The sequence below is a fragment of the Gekko japonicus genome, unplaced genomic scaffold (genome assembly GCF_001447785.1).
Source record: "Gekko japonicus isolate JY-2015 unplaced genomic scaffold, Gekko_japonicus_V1.1 scaffold1416, whole genome shotgun sequence".
NCBI classification, from domain to species: domain Eukaryota; kingdom Metazoa; phylum Chordata; class Lepidosauria; order Squamata; family Gekkonidae; genus Gekko; species Gekko japonicus.
Window position 1 is genome coordinate 290,548 of NW_015175401.1, and position 22,145 is coordinate 312,692.

Here is a 22,145-nt window from a genome sequence, read left to right on the forward strand (position 1 = left end):
TGCCATAGGAATTACAATTGTAGAGCCAACTAGAAGTCTAGAAACAGAACTGAAGCAAAGCAGAAGTATTAATATAACACATTAAATGATGCAAAAAAAATACATAGCAGGTCCTAGTGTCAGCAAGTAAATGTTTAGAAAGCAACAGAACACTGGCAGTCTTTAAGCAGTGGCTGGACAAACCCTTGTCAGGGATGCTCTAGGCTGATCCTGTATTAAGCAGGGGGTTGGACTAGGCGCCTCTCCCTCCGGTCCATAGAAGTCAGTATTGCCTACTCAGACTGGCAGTGGGTCTCGGACAGGGGTTTTCCACATCACTTATGGCCAGATTCTTTAACTGGAGATGCTGGGGATTGAACCTGTGGCCTTCTGCATGCCAAACAGATGCTCTACCACTGAGCCATAGCCTTTCCCTGTTGTATTTTCTACTTTTCTTTCTTGATGTATCTTGTACCCTTCTTTCATCTACTTCCTAGAGGTACAGAACTGCCAGAACAGAATAATATTCGGCAGAACAGAATAATATGGGCCCCTTCCAAAATGTTCATCGGGTGCTGAGCTGTTGCAGATGACTGATGGAACACAAGGAATAATTTAGAAAGCACTGAGTCTTGCCGTACTGCACAACAAGCAGTAGAGAGTGCTGAATTTAAAAATGTGCACACTGAACAACAGTATACACCCATTCGATTTTCACCAGTGTGCTTTCTTTAAAAAGGGAAAGGCTAGGAATGTAGAAAAATAGAACAATAATGGAGAATATTTGACAAGATGGTTTTAAAATGAGCTGCTTCAAGCGGGCTAGGAAGGAAGCATGCAAAACACGCAGTGGTCACATCTGATGCCTCTCCGGAGCTGATAACTCTGTCACTGTTAAAGCTGACAGAAATCTGTTCTGCAGGGAAATTCAGAACTGTTTTTGCATAACCCCAGTCCATTTGACTGGGGTAGCTTCAAGTGAGCACCAGGCATACCGATTGTTAGAGAAACACCGTGGCCTGTCGGATAACATTCCTTACTGAGTACGATAGTTTGTTGCTTTAACTCAGAGTCTTCTGCTCACAGTTTAGAGCGGGAGAGGGCCCGTAATGAAATGTTGCAGCGCATCCCCCGCCTGCGAATAGCTTTGTAAGGGTTCCAGAATGACTATTTGGTAGTCCTCTTTAGACCGGACACTTTGAAAAGGGGGGGGAGGGGGGAGGAGGTAAAAATCTCTTCCACCTTCTGCTGTATAGCAGTAGAACATTTGAGTTAGAGGGTGGCTACCCCAAATGCCCTTCAGTGGTATGCCATTGAGCCCTGCACACACCCCTCCCACTGATTAGGAAGGCTTGGGATTGGCTGCCAGTCCTGGACCGGAGGCCTTTCTATAACAGAGAGTGCATAAGGGTTCTTGAAGGCAGAAGAAGAAAAACACCTTTTCCCTTTCCCATTCCTCCCCCTACTCAGTCATAGCAAGAGAGATCGATCTTCGCCTAATAGAAACTGATTTAAATGCACATGATTTGCAATTGAAAGGCATAGTGATCTTGCTTAATGGCGCATTGTTCTCCATGCTGGGAGTCTTCTGTAAAATATTGCCCTTTTACACAGGCACCTGTGTATTCCTGATTTACTGAACTGCGTTGGCTTGGGTTTTGAGTAGGAGGCTGTGCTGTTGTTGCTGATCTGCAGCTCTCATTTAAAGCCCCGACCGACTGCTTGTCGTGCAAGATGCCCGTCTTACTTAACAAGTTCCCTTCCCCCCCCATTCCCCCTCCCCCAGATCCACAATAACTTTTTAGTCCCTGTGGCGATATTCTAAACATGTATTTGTGATTTCACTCCTGGGGGCGGTGGGGATGGCTATTCGTCATTGCCTCCCTATCCAGAAAAGTGTTATATTTCATAGACTGGCAAAACAAATTGCAATTCATCTGTAACTTAGAGATGACTGATTTTAATAGCTAGAAAATGTAATGCTGCAGTTGCCTACTTTATTCTCTCCCTCTCGCTGAGAGAGAGAGCGCTTTTCCTTAGGGAACACAGAGAGTCCCAGTGTTCAGCTTGGCTTCTGCTGCATTTCCGTTGCATAAAAGTGCCTCATACTGCCTTTTGGAAAGATCTGTTTGCACTGCACGCTGTGCTCCCGTGCTTTCTGGCCTCCTTATATATTGTTGAACATCGTTTCACTGCTGCTTGAGTATTACATTTTCACGAGGGGGTGGGAGATTGCAGGATAAATAATGAGGCAGTAGACGGAATTTGGGAAAACCGTAATTAGCTTTCTTGTGAACATCTGCTCTCAGTGAGCTTGCTCCTCGATTTAACCTTTCCCCCCCATAATTTTTTTCAAAATATCTATCGATTGGTTACTTAAGAGTTTTTGTCACCCTTTGAGGATAGCTAATGGCAATTTTCTTCTAAGTGGTCTTCAGGTAATTATTTACCCCTGACTGGTTCCCCTTATGTCTAATAGGGATTTGCTCATATACGTCTATTTCTGTTTGCCAGAGACTGGCGTTTTAAGTATGATTAATCTTCCATTCGCGTTTCCAAGCATGTATATAACTGTGAAATGAAGGGGTTTTTTTTTAACCCACCATAAACCCATCACCTCCTTCACATGAAATCCCCTAAAATAATAAGTGGAAGGTTTTAATTGGTCCTGTATTATCCTGCGGTGTTAATGCCTCAGCACAGTAGGAGGCGTAATTAAATTATGGCGCTGCAGAGCCTCCTTTTCCTCGACCCCCCCTCCCCCCCCTGCACAGAAGAGACAGGGCTCAGTAGCTTTGCCACGCAGGACGGCCTACTTGCTCTGCATATTCCTGAATCTTCTCTCTCTTCCTTCCGCCAGATGAATGCACTGGACACCCTGGGCCAAACGGCTTTGCACAGGGCCGCCATGGCAGGGCACCTGCAGACCTGTCGCCTCTTGCTGAGCTACGGTTCTGACCCTTCCATCATCTCCCTGCAAGGCTTCACGGCGGCACAGATGGGCAACGAAGCTGTGCAGCAGATACTCAACGGTGGGTATCGTATTAGGTAAAACTGGGTTGCGGGCAGCAGAGGTAGGAGGCCATGGCTCCGTGGCAGAGCATCCTCCTGGCACACAGATGGTTCCAGGGGCATAACCGTGTGCATGAAGCTCCCTGAGACTGAATCAGACCGTCAGTCTATCAAGGCAGTATTGTCTGCTCATACTGTGAGTGACTGTCCAGGGTTTCAGGCAGGGGTCCTTCACAGCAACACACGGCTTGGTCCTTGTAACTGGAGAGGCCGGGATTGAACCTGAGGCCTTCTGCATGCAAAGCAGGGGCTCTTCCACTGAGCCATGGCCCCTCTGGTGGATTTTCCCTGTAGATCAGGGAATAGGTGATGTGATGGGCCCCTACTGGGTCATGGTGACCTCTGGTGACTGACCCCTACTGGGGGCCTGGAGGATATTCAGAGAGAACATAAGAACATAAGAGACGCCAATGTTGGATCAGGCCAACACTCTGTCACACAGTGGCCAAAAATACCAGGTGCCATCAGGAGGTCCACCAGTGGGGCCAGGACATTAGAAGCCCTCCCACTGTTGACCCCTCCCAAGCACCAAGAAGACAGAGCATCACTTGCCCCAGAGCCCATATCTATACCTTGTGGCTAATAGCCACTGATGGACCTCTGCTCCACATGCCTATCTAATTCCCTTTTGAAGCCGTCCATGCTTGTAGCCGCCACCACCTCCTGTGGCAGTGAATTCCATGTGTTAATCACTATTTGGCTGAAGAAGTACTTCCTTTTATCCGTTCTAACCCGACCACTCGGCAATTTCATTGTGTGCCCACGAGTTCTTGTATTGTGAGAAAGGGAGAAAACTACCTCTTTCTCTACCTGCTCTATCCCATGCATAATCTTATAAACCTCAATCATGTCTCCCCTCAGTCGTCGTTTCTCCAAGCTAAAGAGCCCTAAGCGCTTTAACCTTTCCTCATAGGGAAAGTGTTCCAACCCTTTTATCATTCGAGTTGCCCTTTTCTGCACTTTTTCCAAAGCTATAATATCCTTTTTAAGGTGTGGTGACCAGAACTGCACACAGTATTCCAAATGAGGTCTCACCATTGATTTATATAGGGGCATTATTATATTGGCTGATCTGTTTTCAATACCCTTCCTAATAATCCCCAGCATAGCATTGGCCTTCTTTATTGCAGTCACACACTGTCTCGACATTTTCAGTGAGTTATCCACTACAACTCCAAGATCTCTCTCTTGCTCAGTCTCTGCCAGTTCAGACCCCATCAATGTGTATTTATATTTAGGATTTTTGGCTCCAATGTGCATCACCTTGCACTTGGCCACATTGAACCCCATTTGCCATGTTGACGCCCACTCGCCCATCTTTGACAGATCCCTTTGGAGTGCCTCACAATCCTCACTGGTTTTCACCACCCTGAACAACTTCGTATCATCTGCAAATTTAGCCACTTCACTGCTTACTCCCATCTCCAAATCATTAATGAACAAGTTAAAAAGCAGTGGACCAAGTACTGATCCCTGCGGTACCCCACTGCTTACCACCCTCCACTGAGAAAATTGCCCATTTATACTCACTCTCTGTTTTCTATTAATTAGCCAGTTTTTGATCCATAGAAGGACTTGTCCTTCTATCCCATGATTTTTGAGCTTACTTAGGAGCCTTTGATGAGGAACTTTATCAAAAGCTTTCTGGAAGTCAAGGTAAACAATATCTATTGGATCCCCCTTGTCCACATGTTTGTTCACCCCCTCAAAGGTGGCTGAGTAAAGCCTGCCCCCACCTCCTGCCTCTGGTATCAAGGAGGTCTCCCATCCAAGGACTTGCCAGAGTCGACCCTGCTTAGCTTCTGAGACCTTACGAGACCAGGCTTGCCTGTGCTACCCAGGTCAGGGCTAGTATAAGGCAATTTAATGTGTTCACGAGATAAAGAAGGATGAAAATGGCGCTGAGAAAAGCAGCACTGCAGCATCATCAGTGTTTGCCACAGGTGTTGAAAATCAACACAGAAGGGACTTTTTGAAAACCATGAAAATGACCACAAAAGGCAAACCGTGTCTGTTCAATGCTCTGAATGTTTTTCATTGTGTAATTCTATCAATTCCTCTAATTCTATCAATTCTTCTGCTCTTACACTGACCCACCCACCCACCCTGGCATCTTTGCTCTTTATCGAATTTCTGTTTCATCCTCTACTTGTACCTTCTTGCCCCGGTCAGGTGTCAAATTGAAGTCTGTAAGCTATGGTAAGCCACTGGGGCGAATATGTCGAGTACCTAACTTTAACATTCAAAAATCTGCAGGGTCCCTAGAAGTACAAATCACCTGGCCTAACCAGGCATAAGACTGGAGCGATTTTGAGAGCTAGAAAGCAAGGAAATGCAAGAGGGAGCACATTCTGCTCGGGGTTTTGCCCCTAAGCCTTCCTTCTGTGTTGCAACACAAGGCAGTCAGTCCAGCAGAAACGTTTTACAGAAACTGAGAATATCTGCCTAACCAAAGTGAGAGAGATGGAAACTTGGGGGGGGGGTGGATTCTGAATTCTCCTAAAAACCTGCTACATTGGTGTTTTGCAGTGAGAGATAAGGAAGACAATGTATTATCAAAATGAGGGTTCTTTTGTGTGTGAACCTTTCTAGGTATGGGGATAATAGTTTATGGGACTGACTGTAGATAAATGTTTTCCTGCCTTGTGCCTCAGTTGTCAGCGATGGTGCGGTTGGCTGGCAGGGTTTTCTCAGTTTTTCACTTCTTTGTTTCATGTCCTTTAAATTTCCTTGATGCTTCATTTTCACACTTGATGGGTGGGGTTCAGAGAAGTGCTGTTGGAGCTAGATGTCCAAGGGGGCACAGGGGTTCTGTTGCTTTTCTGTTGCAGTCCCCACCCCCCCTCCAAAGCATCTCCTGGTATGAGATCTGGCAGAGCTGGAAGGAGTGTGTTAATTTTGGTTCTGAAAGACGGAAACACCATTGGCTGGCTAGCTCTTCTGTAGGTGGTTTACCGGCGCACCTGTAGGTGTGTTGAACTGCTTGAGCAGCTACCCGGTCACCCTTTAGGGCTGCAGCTGTGAGCTCACAAACACCAAGCCTCCTGGTGACCCAGACTTTGCAGCTCTTACCACCTGGTCTTGACATGGCTTTAGAAACCGAGTTCACCAGATTTTCCATTAACCGTGAAATGTTGAATTTTTTTTTAAATGATACTCTTCTGTTTTCTGTTGAGTAAGTATAAATTATACTCAGTCCCCTTCTTCACCTGTGTTAAAGCAGTCTCGGTGCTCCAGTCGTAGATTTCCACACTGACTTAACGAGTGAGCTAAACGAAACAAAGAATCCCTGCCCTTCCATTAGCGTGAGGCAGCTTGGGACAGAAGGGAAGAGGCTGGGCCACGGAACAGAAAATAGACCCTCTGTGTGCCGCCGTCTCTGCCACTCGGCACCGCAGCACTTTTGCCTCTCTTCCTGGCCTTTCTCTCAAACAGTGAAACTTTTAATGATGCTGACAGAAAGTGCCCGCCTGTTTGCCCCCTGCCTGCCGTTTCCCCAGTCTGATGCACAAGGGCATTGCTCTGTTGCTTGTCTGACCATACATTCTGTCAGAAACAGGAAGCCTTACTGTAGTTAATGGAAATTAATATAGCTGGTAAGTCAGGATACGATGTCGGCTGAGCCCAGGGAATGGTACAGGAGTCGTCTGATGCAGCAGCTGCCATTAAAGCTACATAGGGAGACTCTGAAAGGGAGGCATTTGTGAGCCAGTATGAGAGTGGGGTATAAATTTAAAATATGTAAAAGTATGAGGAATGATCAGTTACCTGAATTCACGACATACCACTGCTGCTGGGGGGGGGGCGGACTTTTCCTCATATTTATGTATTGAGTTACTTTGCTTATACCACACCTTTGTCCTTGATGGGGACCCGAAGCAGCTGCTGTGATTCTCCTTTCCTCCATTTTATCCTCACAACAACCTCTGTGAGGTGGGTTAGGCTGAGAGGGTGTGCCCAAGGTCACCTCACAAGATACCGTGGCAAAGTGGGGATTTGAACCTGGGTCTTCCAGATCCTAGTTGGACACTCTAACCTCTACACCAGACTGGCTCACAAGGTAGAGATATATAGATATATATATAGAGAGAGATTGAGATGAGTGCACTGAGGTTTGGGAATTAAACTAACCTTTCAGAAGCATTTGGTATTGACATTTGCAGCCCAGACATACATGTGTATGTAAATACATGATAAACAGCACTTAAGGCTTGCGTTTACGTTCCGGGTAATTACTGAAGACTGTAGTTCCCTCTGAGCTGTGGAGTCTTGTGAGCAAAAATTCTACGTTGTGAGCGACTGGCATTAAAGCTGTGAGTGAGCGATTTGGCTGCTGCATAAATTAGCTTGCTCTGGAGCCCCATCCTTCCTGAGCAAAGGCAAAAATCTGTGAGCCGGGGAGTAAAAAACCGTGAGCTAGCTCACACTAACTCAGCTTAGAGGGAACACTGCTTACAGTGTCCATAACTCTTGGGAGACTTATTGTTCTCTCCTCTGTCATGCAGAGAGCACCCCCGTGCACACCTCAGATGTGGATTATCGACTCTTGGAGGCATCGAAAGCTGGAGACTTGGAAACTGTGAAGGTAAGTAGGTGCAGGCAACAGCTGCTTTGTGGCGACGTTGCCTGTGTGGTCTGCCTAGAAAAGTAGAAGCCACCCGATATTCTCCTAAACTGTTCCAGCATATCCAGAACCAGCATGCACTGTTCATGTACGTTCATTAATCCCCCTTTGAATGCCTTCTGCGGTCAAACAAGGTGCCAGCTGGGATAGTGGACTAGTTTTGGAATCAGAGGGACTCGACTGATAAGTGCAGTTACAGCGTTGGGAGTGGCTTGCTTTGACTCTCCACCCTTGGCTCTGTGTGGCCTTCGGCTCCGGACAGAAGGGTTCCGCAAGGGATCCAGACTAGTCTTTCACTTGCCAAGGAACGTCATAATACATTCAGTGCTGTAGGGTGGGTGTGAATAAGCGTACAGTTAATAGCTGGTGGATGTGTCCATGTGGAAGGGAGGGCTGGAAGGCAGTGGTCTGTATTGATCTAGTGTGTTTATATCTTGCCTTTCTGCCACTAGTGGCAACCAAGATATCTTACAATACTGTAAACCAGATTAAAGCAGAATAATTAATTTTTAAAAATCGGGTGGATTTGTGAGAGCATCAGACTGCTGCTAGTTATGGGGGGGGGGGTTGACAAGAAGGCAGAAGACTTCAACCCAGCCCTCAGATGGCCCTGCTGCTGTCTCTTTAAACCACCTGCTTGGGGGAGGGGGAGGACTACGCCAATATTGTGGTCAGGCCAAGCCCGGTTTGAGGAGATGCTTGACAACAGGTGTGAATTTCAGTGCTGCGAAGGAGTGCAATGACACATCCTCGGCTCCTAGAGTTGGTGATTGCTGATAACGTTAATTCTCACTGGGTCTCAGAACCCAGCAGCCATGCATGTGTAGTTGAGTGAGCCTCCAGCATTTGCACGGAAGCATTCAGAGGGTGAAGGAAAGGGACTATAACTGTAGCACAGTACGCCCCTCTTGGCCAGTGTGTGAGTGCAGGCAAGGTTTGAGTGGGGGGAAGGGGGAGATGTGGTGCAGAGCTATTTAGAAAGCCTGCCCAGGGAGGCGTTCCCAGCTCTGCTGTTCTGTATTTATAGCCCACATCCGTAATGGTAGTATTTCGGGAGGGGGTAGTATAGCCATCTAGGGGGCAGTGAATCAAATGCTGTCAAAAGCAGTGAGAGTTCGGTGGGAGGGAGGGGGCCCAGAGGCACATCACTCTCCCCAAGAAACATTGCATTTGCTTTAAGCCATCATGTTGCCTTTCGATTACCGTGACTTATTTGCTCTTGTAGCATAGTGAAAACTACTAATTTTATGATATTGATTTTATTAAATCTTATTTTATTGAATCTTTATCTTATTATTCCTTTGCACCCTCCCGTGCCAAGAAAGCCTGAGCTACCCTTGGGTCACTTTCACCAGCTCCCCTCTCCTTTTTACGCTTGGAGTGGGAGGTGACGGCTTGAAAATGGGGGAGATCTTCTCAGACATGAATCCCACTGCTTTTTGCTTATGCATTTCCCCCCCCCTTCACAGCAACTTTGCAGCCCCCAAAATGTGAACTGCAGAGACCTGGAGGGCCGCCACTCAACCCCTCTGCACTTTGCTGCGGGTTATAACCGGGTATCGGTCGTGGAGTACTTGCTGCACCACGGAGCGGACGTGCACGCGAAGGATAAAGGGTGACTCGGTTTCTCTGGATTACCTTTTGGGCGGGGTGGTTGGAAGGGTTTCCTGCTTCTCCAGATAGGGCTGCCAGCTCTGGACTGGGGATTTTGGGGGTGGGGCCTGGGGAGGGCAGAGGTTGGGCAGGGACCACAGCAAGGCACAATGCCATCCTGCCCGCCCTCCAAAGCGGCCATTTTCTCCGGGGGCGGGGCGGCGGGAATTGATCGCTGTTGCCTGGAGATCAGTTGTAATAGTGGGAGCTCTCCAGGTGCCACCTGGAAGTTGGCAGCTTTATCCCCAGCTCGTTAAATGTTGCAATGTCCAGTCGCTGTATTTTGCCCCTCTGCTGTACGGCGGAAACTTCCTTCTTGCAGGCAGGCAAGGCAGACTCTGGGATTTCAGCTCGTTCGTCCATGTCTAGTTAAGCAGTACTGCCAGATGCTATTTTTGGACAAGGCCTGTACCCCCGGCTGTGTTGGGAAAAGGAAGTGTGTGTGGGGGGGTCATCACCTTTGGCTCCAGACCTCTGGACAGTTTTCTCCCAGTGAATTAATGTAAACATGAATAGCAACGGGGATAAAATAAGAGTCCAGTCAGTGGAACTTCTCAACACAGATCCCATGCTGTCAGGCCCCCCCCCCCATAGGTACTTCAGGTGATGGTGGCACTGCTTCATATTCCTGGCAGCTTTTTTTTTTAAGTGGCTCAAGAGCAGAACAGAAGGCCACTGCAACAAAGAATGGTGGGAAGGGAGCCCCACCCAGTGGCAAAGGAGGGTGTGGTTTCCAGGCAAAGGAGAGGATGCCAGGGCCACTCAGAGCAGTCTCAGCCGCCTCCTTCGAAGAGGTTGGTCATACTCACTCCCGCATTGAGGCGTCAACTCTTCCGTGCAAAGGAAGCCTGAGCTGCCCTTGGGTCGCCTTCACCAGCTAGGATAAGCAGGGGTCCAGCAAAGGCGTTTCCATGCAGAGCAGCCCGTCAGCATCGGATGAAAGAGAACGAAGGTCTTCTTCACTGACGTAGGATGGTGGCAGATCCATGGATGGTGTATTGAGCGGCAAATCACAGATGTGGAGATTACAGGTCTTTGTAGGGGCCGTGCTATGGGGGAGAGAGGCTTAACCGTCCCCTTTTTTTGTGGGCAATTTTTAATGCTTTTTTCTCCCCGCCTGCACTTTGCCCCTATGGAAAAATGGGGCTTTACTCAAAAGGAAGAGTACCCTGAATGTATGTTGATCTCCTTAAAAAGACACCCCGAAACATTATTGGACATAACTAACTTATACGGGAAAGTAAGATGACCCCCTCTTTTTTATATGGCATATCTGTGAGATAACCTGTTCTTGCATTTGAAAATACTGTAGAAGTCATATGGTCACCTGGGGAAAATGCCGATTTGGGGGTGGAGACACCCACACGAATGGGAGGGTTAACCTTTCAACCCTCACCCCATTGGTCTAATCCAAGGCTTCTGTTTGCAATCTGAAAAACAAAGGGAGGTCCATTCACTAAACTCCCATTATCATATCTTGTGAAGAACAGAAAGTAACTCAAGAAGAAAAGAGATGGTTAAAGACATCTCTGGCTTGCACTCCATCCTGGCAGCGGTATCTAAGGCGTCATTTTCACAGAGCAATCTTCCCGTCTGCACTGTATCTCTTCAGAGAGCAGTGTGTGTGGGGAGAAGGGTTACATGATCACGTGCTCCTCCCTGCAGAAAACTCCCTCCAAGTACAATTCTAGCATGTCTTGGAGAAGCCTAAATTGATAGCCAACTTTCCATATGTGTGTTTTTTTTAATGGAGAAATATTTAATCGTGTAACCCCCCCACCCCCAAATATGAAGCGGCACAGTTCAGACCCAGTTTTCCACTTCTGGGGATGCACACCAGAGACTTTCTCCACAAAATGTCTTGCTAATGTGTGTGGCTTTTCATGCATCACTGCATACTTAGAGATATCAGAGTATGAAATGCACTCGGTAGCATCAGTTGTGAAGGATATTACCTATCCATGTGTCCTGTTAAGATGTATGGTAATAGAGACTGGTGAACTCCTGATTGCTGCGTCTGATTAGCTGCGAGGTATGAATTGTTGTGCAAGGGTCCCCTAAATATCTCCAATGGGCTAGTTTTAGGCTTTATGACTCCCTTTATTGCTCAGAACAGCTCAGTCGGAGAACACAGAACAGATGTGTTGGGACAGGAAAATACGCCTCGTTTTTGCTGTTGTCGCCATAATAATAATAATGCGACGCTCAACTGCAGATGGATACTACTTCTGGTCGTGACTCCTTGTAGAGCACTTGTTACAACATGGTGCTAATGGAGTTCTGTCCTCTTTAGCGTAGTCACATCTCTTTGGAAAGAGAAGAATGCTGATTATCCTGAAAGACAGCTACAGTTTTTACATTGTTTAGATAGGAACAATATCATTGACACATTCCTCTGTTTCGTTTAGTGGCTTAGTTCCACTACATAACGCCTGTTCGTACGGACACTATGAAGTGGCAGAGCTGTTGGTGAGACACGGGGCTTCCGTCAACGTTGCCGACCTGTGGAAGTTTACACCTCTGCATGAAGCAGCGGCAAAGGGAAAATACGAGATCTGCAAGCTTCTGTTGAAAGTATGTAATTTGGAGTTCTTTTTGAGTTGTTTCCATCTAGTTCCCTTTGTCTATGGACTCTATAGCATGCGGTGCCCTTATGCAGCGTTGTGCTAGAACCTCCGGGGGGCGCCATAAACATAGTGATGTGCAAAGTGCAACAAATTCTGGATGCTGCACTCTTGTTGCTTTGACTCTAGATGGACGATCCTAACTGAGCACATTACTTCCATGTTTAGTGAATAATGGGCATGTGCAGAAGTCATCGGTACCGGCTTTGTGACAGCTTCTAATATGCTGAATGTTTTATTTTTATGTTGTTAAACCGTTTGTAATCCTGCCTTTCTGCCCCGTTAGGACGCATAAGGGGGCAAACAATTAAAAAGGCCTTAAAAATCAACTTTAAAAACAGTGCATGTATATAAAATCAGCTGTTAATACCAACAAGAAGGGTCAGGAAGGGAATGTCACTTGCCCGTGGAAGAAAGTGATGGGGGGGACAGGACAGATTAATCTCCCTGGGGAGGGAATTCCATAATGTTGGTGCCACAACCAAGAAGGCCCTTTCTTGGGTTGCGACGTGCCTAAGCTGAGACGGCAGGAGCACCTGAAGCAGGGCCTCCACAGATGGCCAGAGTGGGTGGGCAGAGTCTAATGGGAGAAGGCGGTCCTGAAGGTATGCAGGTCCCAGACTTGAAAGGTCAACACCAGCACCTGCTTAACTGCAGTCGTCAGAATAAAACATCATGAACAATTCCTGATGGAGAGAATTTCCAAATTTGGCATTTGTTTTGACGCTGCAGCAGAACTGCTTTGTGCTACTTTTAACCTTTTTACTGTGGCAAAATGATTGGCATTCTAGGATTGCTGTTTTTTTTCACATCCCTCTCAAATTGCCAACATGGCAGAGACCAGTTGACGCCCTTACTCTGGTGTGGATGTTGACTTGGCTCTCTAGATTTGCAGGGGGAGGGAAATTTAGCGTCCCCCCCCTCCCTAAATCTCCCGAAGGCCAGAGTTCCCTGTGAAGGGTAACGAACTTGGGGAAACTTCAAGTGTTCAGATGCTCTGTGGCGTCCTCTTTTTTGGGAGGACTGGTTTTCACTTTATATGTGTTCTTTGCTTTTGTAAACTGGGTATTTTCTGCTGCCACCAGGAATTTAAGGACTTCCAAACCTTCTCTCCTTTGCTGTTGGTAATGTGACCCAGAGTCTGGGCTTTTCAGGGATCTATGTGATCCTGAGGAAAGACAGAGCTGAATTCTGGGATAAACTTGAACAAAAGATGATTTATTAAAATAAGAACAAAATATGAGGTTGGTTATTCTGTAACTGTTTGGGAATAAGGGACTTGTAAATATGTCTGTCAAATGTATCACACACACTGTCCTTTTGACATTAAGATCCCACTCTGACAGGAATCTCCCACATAGGCAGCCACACAGGCTAAGCTCTTGGTAATTTTAACTTCCTTCCAGATCTTTAGAGTCTCACTTTTTAAGACATAATACTTCACTCTTTTAGATCCCACACAGAACTATCAGAACACTCACTGACTGAACTCTCTAACTAAACAATTCCAACTGATTTATCTAACTGACTTTTCTATAAATGACTGACTGACACTCACACAGATCCACTTCAGAAACTCCTCCCACACTCTCTCATCCTCCAATCACTCCCCACTTGTCACTCTCAATCAATCTACTCTGTATTCACTGCACTGCAACCTAACATTTAAAGAGACACACACACACTCTAAAACAAGGAATCATTTCATGCTCATTTGAAGATTTATTTATTTAGGCTGACCCGCTCAAGGCTGCACACCAGATGCAAACAATATCCACTGGCCGCAAAGCTGCATGATACCAAGAGGAGAAAAGCCAATCAGAGTAGCAAAAGCTAGGAGTGGTCACTTGTCGACTGATCTAGCCATGGAGATGAGAGAAGATTAGCAGGCACTGCCTTTAGCCAACCCGGGCTTTTTTAATGGGTACAAGTGGGGAGACTCTGTAAGCAGGTAGCCTGTGTCTTCATGTTGTTTTGTCACACAAGCATAGGGGAACTGGGACCAGGTTTCACCTCGTCCAGCATTCTGTTTCCAGCAGTGTCCAACCAGACTGTTTTTGGGAAGCCTACAGACAAGGCATAAGGGGAGCCAGTTTGGTGTAGTGGTAAGACTGCGATCTCTAATCAGGGAGAAGCGGGTTTGATTCCCCAATCCTCTGCGTACAGCTGCTGGTGTGACCTTGGGTCAGTCACAAGTTCTTTCAGAGTTGTTCTCCCAAGAGCAGTTCTCTCAGAGCTCTCAGCCCACTTGCCTCAAGGCGCTCTCTGAAGGGTGGGGTATAAACCCAATCTCTTCTTCTTCTTCTTCTTCTTTTGTGTTTGTCCCAATCTTCTGAGACCGAGAAAAATCCTGCCTCTGAACACGAAAGGGTGTGTGTCTGTGTGGCCTTCCTTCCATCCTGCATTCCTAGATTCCCGCCTTTCTGTCTCCCTCCCGATCAGCCACAGAGACACAGAACTGGAAGCGGATGGTGATTGTCATCCGGTTTGAGGTTATTTTTGCAAGGAGAATTGGCCAGGGAGTTTATAGAGAAAGCGCCCATTCCTCAGGCACCCTCCCTCACACCACCTGGAGAGGATCCCTTGCTTTCCTGACTGGAGCTCCCCAAATCCAGTTCTGCACTGCCACACCGAGCAAGAGGCTGTTTTCTTTCCTTCCCCATTCTCTGGGGGGGGGGAGAAAAACCCACCGCACCTGTAATCTGACTTGTGGCTGACACTGAGTAATCTTTTTCTCAGGCTTCTCGCTAGTTGCCATGGTATCCAGATTTCTGTTCCAGAGTCTCGTAGCCACTGGCCAATTCATTTGTTAAAAAGGGAACATCTCAGGAGGGAGTCTATGGAGACAGAAACTGCTTTTACTCAATCGAATTGAAGGGAATCAATAGTAACTGAAAGGACGGAACAATCAAAATTAATTAGAACCACATCTCTTCTCCTTCCCCCCAATCTTCCGTGTTTTTCTTGGAATTATTTGTGAAACAATAGATTTAATTAAGATAATTGCCTTAATCAGCAGTGGGTACACCAGTGTGCAGCTGATGCGGATGTGCATACAACGTCTGTGTTTTGTTTTTATAACATTCCAATCCCTTTGCCGCTGAACTTAATGCTATAGTAGAGATTGTAGAGAGTCATCCGGGATAGCAAAGGCTTGAGTCTGGTGAGTCTGTGATGTTAAAGAACACCTTAATTTGGTGGAAAGATGTAAAATAAATACATAGAATATACAAGAAAAAGTGGATCTCTTGCCCAAAACACATTTCAGGAAGCAGAGGAGGAGGGGGGAGGGATTTATACCCCACTGTTCACTACCCAAAAGAGTCTCAGAGCAGCTTACATTCTCCTTCCCTTCCTCTCCCCACAACAGACACCCTGTGAGGTAGGTGGGGCTGAAAGAGCTCTGAGAGAACAGCTCTGAGAGAACTTGTGACTGACCCAAGGTCACACAGCTGGCTGCACATGGAGGAGTGGGGAATCGAACTCGGTTCTCCCAGATTAGAGTCCACGCTCCTAACCACTACCACCAAACTGGCTCTCAGTGATCTAAAGTGTTCAAAGGAGCATACATGTGTTTAAAGGAGCATAAACCTAAGCAGCCCAGACTAGCCCACCAGAGCTCAGAAGCTTAACAGGGTTGGCCACAGTCAGTACTCGAATGGATGACCACCCAGAAAGCCAGAGTTGCTATGCAGAGGAAAGCAATGGCAAGCCATCTTTGTTTGTCTCTTGCTTTGAAAAACCTCACGATGGGGCTGATGACTTGGTGGCACTTTACGCCAGCAAATTTCAAGGAGACGCCCTCTTGATAAAATACAGGGCAGTGGCTGATAGGAAGATCCCCAAGCCAGTTGTGTAACACCTTTTAAATTAGAATCACCAAACCATCACCAAGACAGTTTGTTAGGTCTAGAACTTTTCATCTGACCGGTGGTTCAGTATAAAAACCAAAAATAGGGGTAAGGGGGGAAAGACGGCTCAGGATGTGGAGGTGAAGCCCAAAGGTTTGGAGCCAGAATAAATTTTCTAACGGCAGAGTAGACCTTCCTTGCCTGCCCGCCCCCAACAACAACCCACCGATCTCCATGTGATGCTGTTCCTGGAGGACGGTGGGGGGGGGTCCTGAGGAATGGCATGAGGGGGGATCTGCAGCAGGACAGGGGGAACCAGTGGCCACTGCAGGCTTCGTCTGGGTCTGACCCCTGAGCTCTACTGTTTGAAGTAGTCTTAAAGCGGGGTATAGTATGTGTTGCAGACATAGCTGGATTATACAGTGGTAGGCGCACAACGAATTTCAGGATGAGCTTGTAGGTGTTTGTGGTGGTTGGAACCCAACAAAAAGCCATAAAAGGTAGCATGAGAAAGACATAATGCTCTTAACAGTTTCTTGAATTTAACAAATAAGTGGTAAAGAAGAACGAATGGGCCTTGGGAGACCCACGCATTGCTCGTTGAACATGCAAGAGTGACGTTCAGCCCACATATGTCCCTGTTGGCTTTGATAAATTGCCGCTCTTTCTGTCTAGCTAACAACTGTTCCTGTCCTCTGCTTTCCCTGGGATGGTCTGCTTATATGTCCAGTATTGTTCAATATATTATAGCATTAGTAACTTTAAGATCCTTTTTTCGTAGTCTAGCTACTAGACGTCTGTAAAGTTTCCCCCCCATTCTTGGGTAGCTTTTCCTAAGCTGTAAGAATTTCAACTTCGTTTGTGTTTGCAAACAAGAATTCTGATGCTTGCGTTCTGATGATAAAAATGTGCTGTTTATTTGCATTTGTTTAGAAAAGCTGTTATGCTTGAGTTTTGCCCCCTGTTGAAATGATTGGGATGCTTCCCAGGCAGCTGCCAAGCCTGGATTCAGCAACATCAACAGGAAGAGAAGCTGTCACTTTATCTGTAACCAATTAAACAAACAGTAACAACCTCCAGACAGTCTTCCTTATTTTACAGTGCCTGGGAAGCCCATTGGAGTGAGATTAACCCGAATCTCACTACAAAGTCTTTCAGCCAGTTTCAATCACTGCTTAAAAAATGGATCTGGGGCAAGTGGGCAGCCTCGGATAACGTTGGCTGTTTGTATGTGAAAGATATGGGTGGGAGGTATGAAGAGTATTCCACACAAATGATATGAGAGTATACATGACATGACTCTTGCAGGCTGACTAGAAACTGCTTTTAACTAGATAGTTCCCAGTCCCAAAATCTAGTTGTTTTTGATCATGCCCCCACATAAAACATGGGAAGAGCCACTTTGGTGTGGTCTGTTTAAAAAATGGATCTGGGGCAAGTGGGCATCCTCGGATAAGGTTGGCTGTTCGTATGTGAAAGATACGGGTGGGAGGTATGAAGAGTATTCCACACAACTGATATGGGAGTATACATGACATGACTCTTGCAGGCTGACTAGAAACTGCTTTTAACTAGATGGTTCCCAGTCCCAAAATCTAGTTGTTTTTGATCATGCCCCAACATAAAACATGGGACAAATCCAGTCTGCTCCTCCTCCTCTTCCCCAGTCATCTACTTGGAGGGTGGACGTTTCCCTCCTGAGAGGTGACACGTCCTGAATTTGGAAGCTCCATTTGGAAACAGAGAGTCGGCTGCCCTTACCAACTCTGATCCCAGAAACTACAGGTGGTAAAAATATGGTGGCTCATCTACTGTTGGAAATGGGTAAATGTCAGCTCTGAAACAATGAGATTGGTTACTGATTTGTTTCCAGGCCTAGGCAGGATGCCAGCTATTACTTTGTAGCACCCTTCTCCAGATTCCTGCCAACCTAGCAGTTAGAAAGCACGAAATTGCAAGTAGATAAATAGGTACCACTTCGGTGGGAAGGGAACAGCGTTCCGTGCGCCTCGGTGTTTAGTCATGCCAGCCACATGACCACGGAAACGTCTTCGGACAGCGCTGGCTCTTTGGCTTTGAAACGGAGATGAGCACCGCAACCCTAGACTCGGACTCGACTGGCTTTCGATCAAGGGAACCTTTACCTTTACCTCTCCAGATATGACCCACCTGCTGAAGATGGTCTCTTTCTTTTAAAAACCCCTGTGCCTCTCAGCAAACATTGCTGTCCCTGCTAGTCTTCCCAGGGGAAGACAAGCATTTTTTCTGAGGGAGGACCTGTTCTTTGGAGCAGCCTTCCCAGTGGGGTCTGTAAGAGTTCCATCCCTGCCTATTCTGTAAAAGTTATGCTGCTTTTAATAAGATCTCTATAGCCCAATTGTTCCCAGCTATTAGGATTGTTGACTATGTAATTGTTGCAATGCTTACCTTTTAACTGTTTTTACTGTTTAGTATTTATTTCTCTGTTTGTTGATTGTAATTTATTGCTGTGACTCGCCTTGAGCCCCCGTGCAGGAAGGGGGGGGGGATATAAATAGAAATAGGTAAATAAAAAGACCATAAGAGAAGCCATGTTGGATCAGGCCACTGACCCATCCAGTCCAACACTGTCACACAGTGGCCAAAAATACCAGGTTTGCCACTCATTTGCCACGTTGACACCCACTCGCCCAGGCTCAACCGTCTCCTCAAGAGCGCTTCACAGTCCTCCCTGGTTGTCATTGTCTTGAACAGCTTAGTGTCATCCACAAACTTAGCCACTTCACTGCTTACTTCCAACTCCGAATCATTAATAAACCAGTTAAAAAGCACCGGACCCAGTACCAAATTCTGCGGCACCCCAGTGGTTACCATCTTCCTCTGTGAAAACTGCCCGTTTGTACTCTTTGTTTCCTGTTAATTAAACAGTTTTTAATCCACAAGAGGACTTGTCCTCTTATCCCATGACTGCTGAATTTACTTAGGAGTCTTTGATGAGGAACATTATCAAAAGCTTTCTGGAAGTCTAGGTAAACAACATCTACTGGGGTCACCCTTGCCCCCATGTTTGTTCCCCCCCTCAAATAACTCTAAAAGGTCAGTGAGACAAGATCTTCCCTTACAGAATCCATTCTGATTCTTCATCAATAGCTTTTGTTCATCAGTGTGCCTACTAATTTTATCTTCAAATACGGGATTCAACCAATTTACCTGGTTTCGATGTTAAACTGACTGGCCTGTAATTTCCCAGATCTTCTCTGGAACCTTTTTTGAAGATGGGAGTTACTATTGGCTACCTTCTAGTCTTTGGGAATGGAGGCAGATTTTAGTGACTGCATATTTTTGTCAGGAGATCCACAAGTTCACATCTGAGTTCTTTCAGAATTCTTGGATGTAATATGCAGTATTGTTTCTGAATGGAAGCTTTTGGCCTCCAGCTCGAGTTATTCAGTCCAGTAGTAATGTGGTTACTGATGGTACGTGAATTTTATTTTATTCAGTGCTTTCATACTGTGTGTCAAGTTTTCCCCCAAATGTGGCAAGAAATTCACATGTAATTTTTTTAAAAAATGACCTGACACGCACCACAAGGCAATCTGGTACATCTCTCTTGGCTTTACCCCCAAATTTATCATTATGACATGAAACAGAACACCTGATTTCACAGGATTATGGAATCATAGAATATAAAGGGGGCATAACAGCCATCTAGTTCAGTCCACTGCTGAATGCAGGATCAGCCTCAAGCATCCCTGGTAAGTGGATGCTTTCCAAATAAAATAGCGCTACTTAGAATTTTTTACAGCATTTTCAGTGTTCAAACCCTTAAATGTAAATTATTTTGGTGTGAGTCTTACAACATCCCTGCAAGGTAGGTCAGTACGATCCCCCTACTACAGGGGTGGTGGTGTTGAGGCTGAGAGAGAATGGCTTGTCTAAATTCACTTAGAGAATCTGGGGAAGAGGTGAAATTCAAATCGTAACACACACACACACACCCATTATGATACTTCCATCTCCAAAAGGAGCCCCACTCCTGCAGTCCAGCATGGGGATAGACATCCTTGAGTTCCTTGGAGATCAGTGGGTCATTGTTGCGTGAAAACATGTGCTGGATTATGTTCCCCTACTTGCAGACAAGGGTGTGATTGCTTGTCATATATCTCACCCCTTTAAGAAAAGAAAAACCGCTTAGGAAGGAAGTATATTTAAAACTAGGCAGTCCTTGCGTTTCCTCCCTGTCACCGTACTGTTGAAATTAAGATTGTAAATTCCTTGGCACAGTGTCCTCTTCCCCCCTTGCGCTAATCTGGTGTCGGAGGAAGGCCCTTGGAAGGGAAGTGCAGTTGACCTTCCGTTGAATTTTTGCCAGTAAACAGTTGAAATGTTGGTTGCAGCACGGAGCGGATCCGACGAAGAAGAACCGAGATGGCAACACCCCTCTCGACTTGGTGAAAGAGGGGGACACCGATATTCAGGATCTCCTGCGAGGCGATGCCGCCCTGCTGGATGCCGCCAAAAAGGGCTGCCCTCCTTGCGTTTCCTCCCTGTCACCGAACTGTTGAAATTAAGATTGCAAATTCCTTGGCACAGTGTCTCTCCCCCCCCCCCTTGCGCTAATCTGGTGTCGGAGGGAAGGCCCTTGGAAGGGAAGTGCAGTTGACCTTCCGTTGAATTTCTGCCAGTAAACAGTTGAAATGTTGGTTGCAGCACGGAGCGGATCCGACGAAGAAGAACCGAGATGGCAACACCCCTCTCGACTTGGTGAAAGAGGGGGACACCGATATTCAGGATCTCCTGCAGGAATGCACAGGAACGGAGTTCTGGCTGGTTCCCAAGTTGGCCACGCCCAGCAGGAACTCATTAGCATAATAGGCCACACTCAACAGCAGAAACTCATTAGGATTGGCTACAATTAGGGGTATGTGGCCTAACATGCAAAAAGCCCTGGGTTTTGACAACAAACAGGGTAAAGAGAATAAGAAGCAATAGAATGCAGCATCTTATGGGGTAGGTCCCTGTGTCGTGACTGTTGGCAGGTCTCAACTCACAGTAGGTTTCTCGGTACCAAAGCTGGGGTGTCAGTCAAATGGGAAACAGGGAACGTTCTTTCAGGGTTATCCACTTTTCTAAGGGGGAAAAAATGATCATTTACGAAGTGGTAATTTACCTGTGGGTGTCCATGAGGTGGTTCTCTGTGCCATTATGCCAGGAGGCAAATTTAACACACTTCAGTTCCTAACAAGAAAACTGGGTGGTAGGGGGAGCAGTAAAGTTCTCCAGATCTCTTGGCAGAACAGTATAGCCCTCTTTTAAAAGGATCCCTGGCACATCGTGGCAAGTTACCTGTTGCTAAACGGCCATATGGTATACCCGTAGTGTGTGCTCAAAGCCTGAGCCCAACTGATACTGAGAGGAGGTAGTCCCTAGGGCCACTATATCCTGGTGCCTTTCTTTGTTAACTGTAATCCAGACTTATTCCAATTTCTGCAAACCAAGGTGGGAACAGACATGTTCATTCTCCCACATTACAAACATTGAGGAGATTAAAGAACAGGTACTCCAATCTGAACCTGCATAAACTATTAGATAAGATGGCTCGACTCTACCATATGCTGTGTATATATTTAGTGTGTGTGAGTGTGTGCAGACACTTCCAGGTAGACAGACAGACTGATTGATTTCAGAATATGTGTGCATTGCAATGCGCATCGGAGTCCTAAATAGTCTCAGAAAGGGCAGTGGTCTTGTTTTTTCTCACCTCTCCTCTAAATTTCTGCCTCGCTCCTTTTTGAAACTGCCTGTTTCTTTTCCCCAGCATGTGGATATAGCCGCTTTGCTGATCAAGTACAACACCTGCGTAAACGCAACTGATAAATGGGCATTTACGCCCCTGCACGAAGCAGCACAAAAAGGGCGGACGCAGCTGTGTGCTCTGCTTCTGGCTCACGGAGCAGACCCAACGATGAAGAACCAAGAAGGCCAGACGCCTTTGGACCTAGCCACGGTAAGTGACTCTTGAAAAGCAGCAAAATGGCCTTGTGGAGTCAGTTTCAATACATTTTGATTGCAAACCCATTCAAAATCAGAAGAGTTTAAGTCAGACTTTGGTTGCCACTTAATGATCACCATCTCCTTAAGTTCAACTTCAGTGCCTTTGTCTTAAACATTATCGTTATCTTTAAATACCAGCGGTGTGCACTTGAAATGTCAGCACGTGGGAGCCTAAGCGAAGAATCTTTTTTCTCCTGGGAAAAGCTTAATGGGACAAAGTAGAGGAATATTTTTTTTGGAGGGGGAGCAAATTTTCATATTGAGAGGCATTTTGTTCCACCTGAAAACCTTGCAGCTATTCTTTTCAGA

General features: G+C 46.4%; 1 protein-coding gene across 1 annotated transcript in view; it reads left to right on the plus strand.

Moving 5' to 3' along the window:
* Window positions 1–22,145, plus strand: part of TNKS (tankyrase, TRF1-interacting ankyrin-related ADP-ribose polymerase) — a 131,070-nt gene that overhangs the window by 96,030 nt on the left and 12,895 nt on the right. Inside the window, exons 13-18 of the mRNA XM_015425698.1 lie at window positions 2,840–3,011; window positions 7,557–7,636; window positions 9,145–9,290; window positions 11,737–11,902; window positions 20,180–20,320; window positions 21,601–21,789. Coding sequence (XP_015281184.1) covers window positions 2,840–3,011; window positions 7,557–7,636; window positions 9,145–9,290; window positions 11,737–11,902; window positions 20,180–20,320; window positions 21,601–21,789 — 894 coding nt within the window. The remainder of the gene's footprint in view (window positions 1–2,839; window positions 3,012–7,556; window positions 7,637–9,144; window positions 9,291–11,736; window positions 11,903–20,179; window positions 20,321–21,600; window positions 21,790–22,145) is intronic.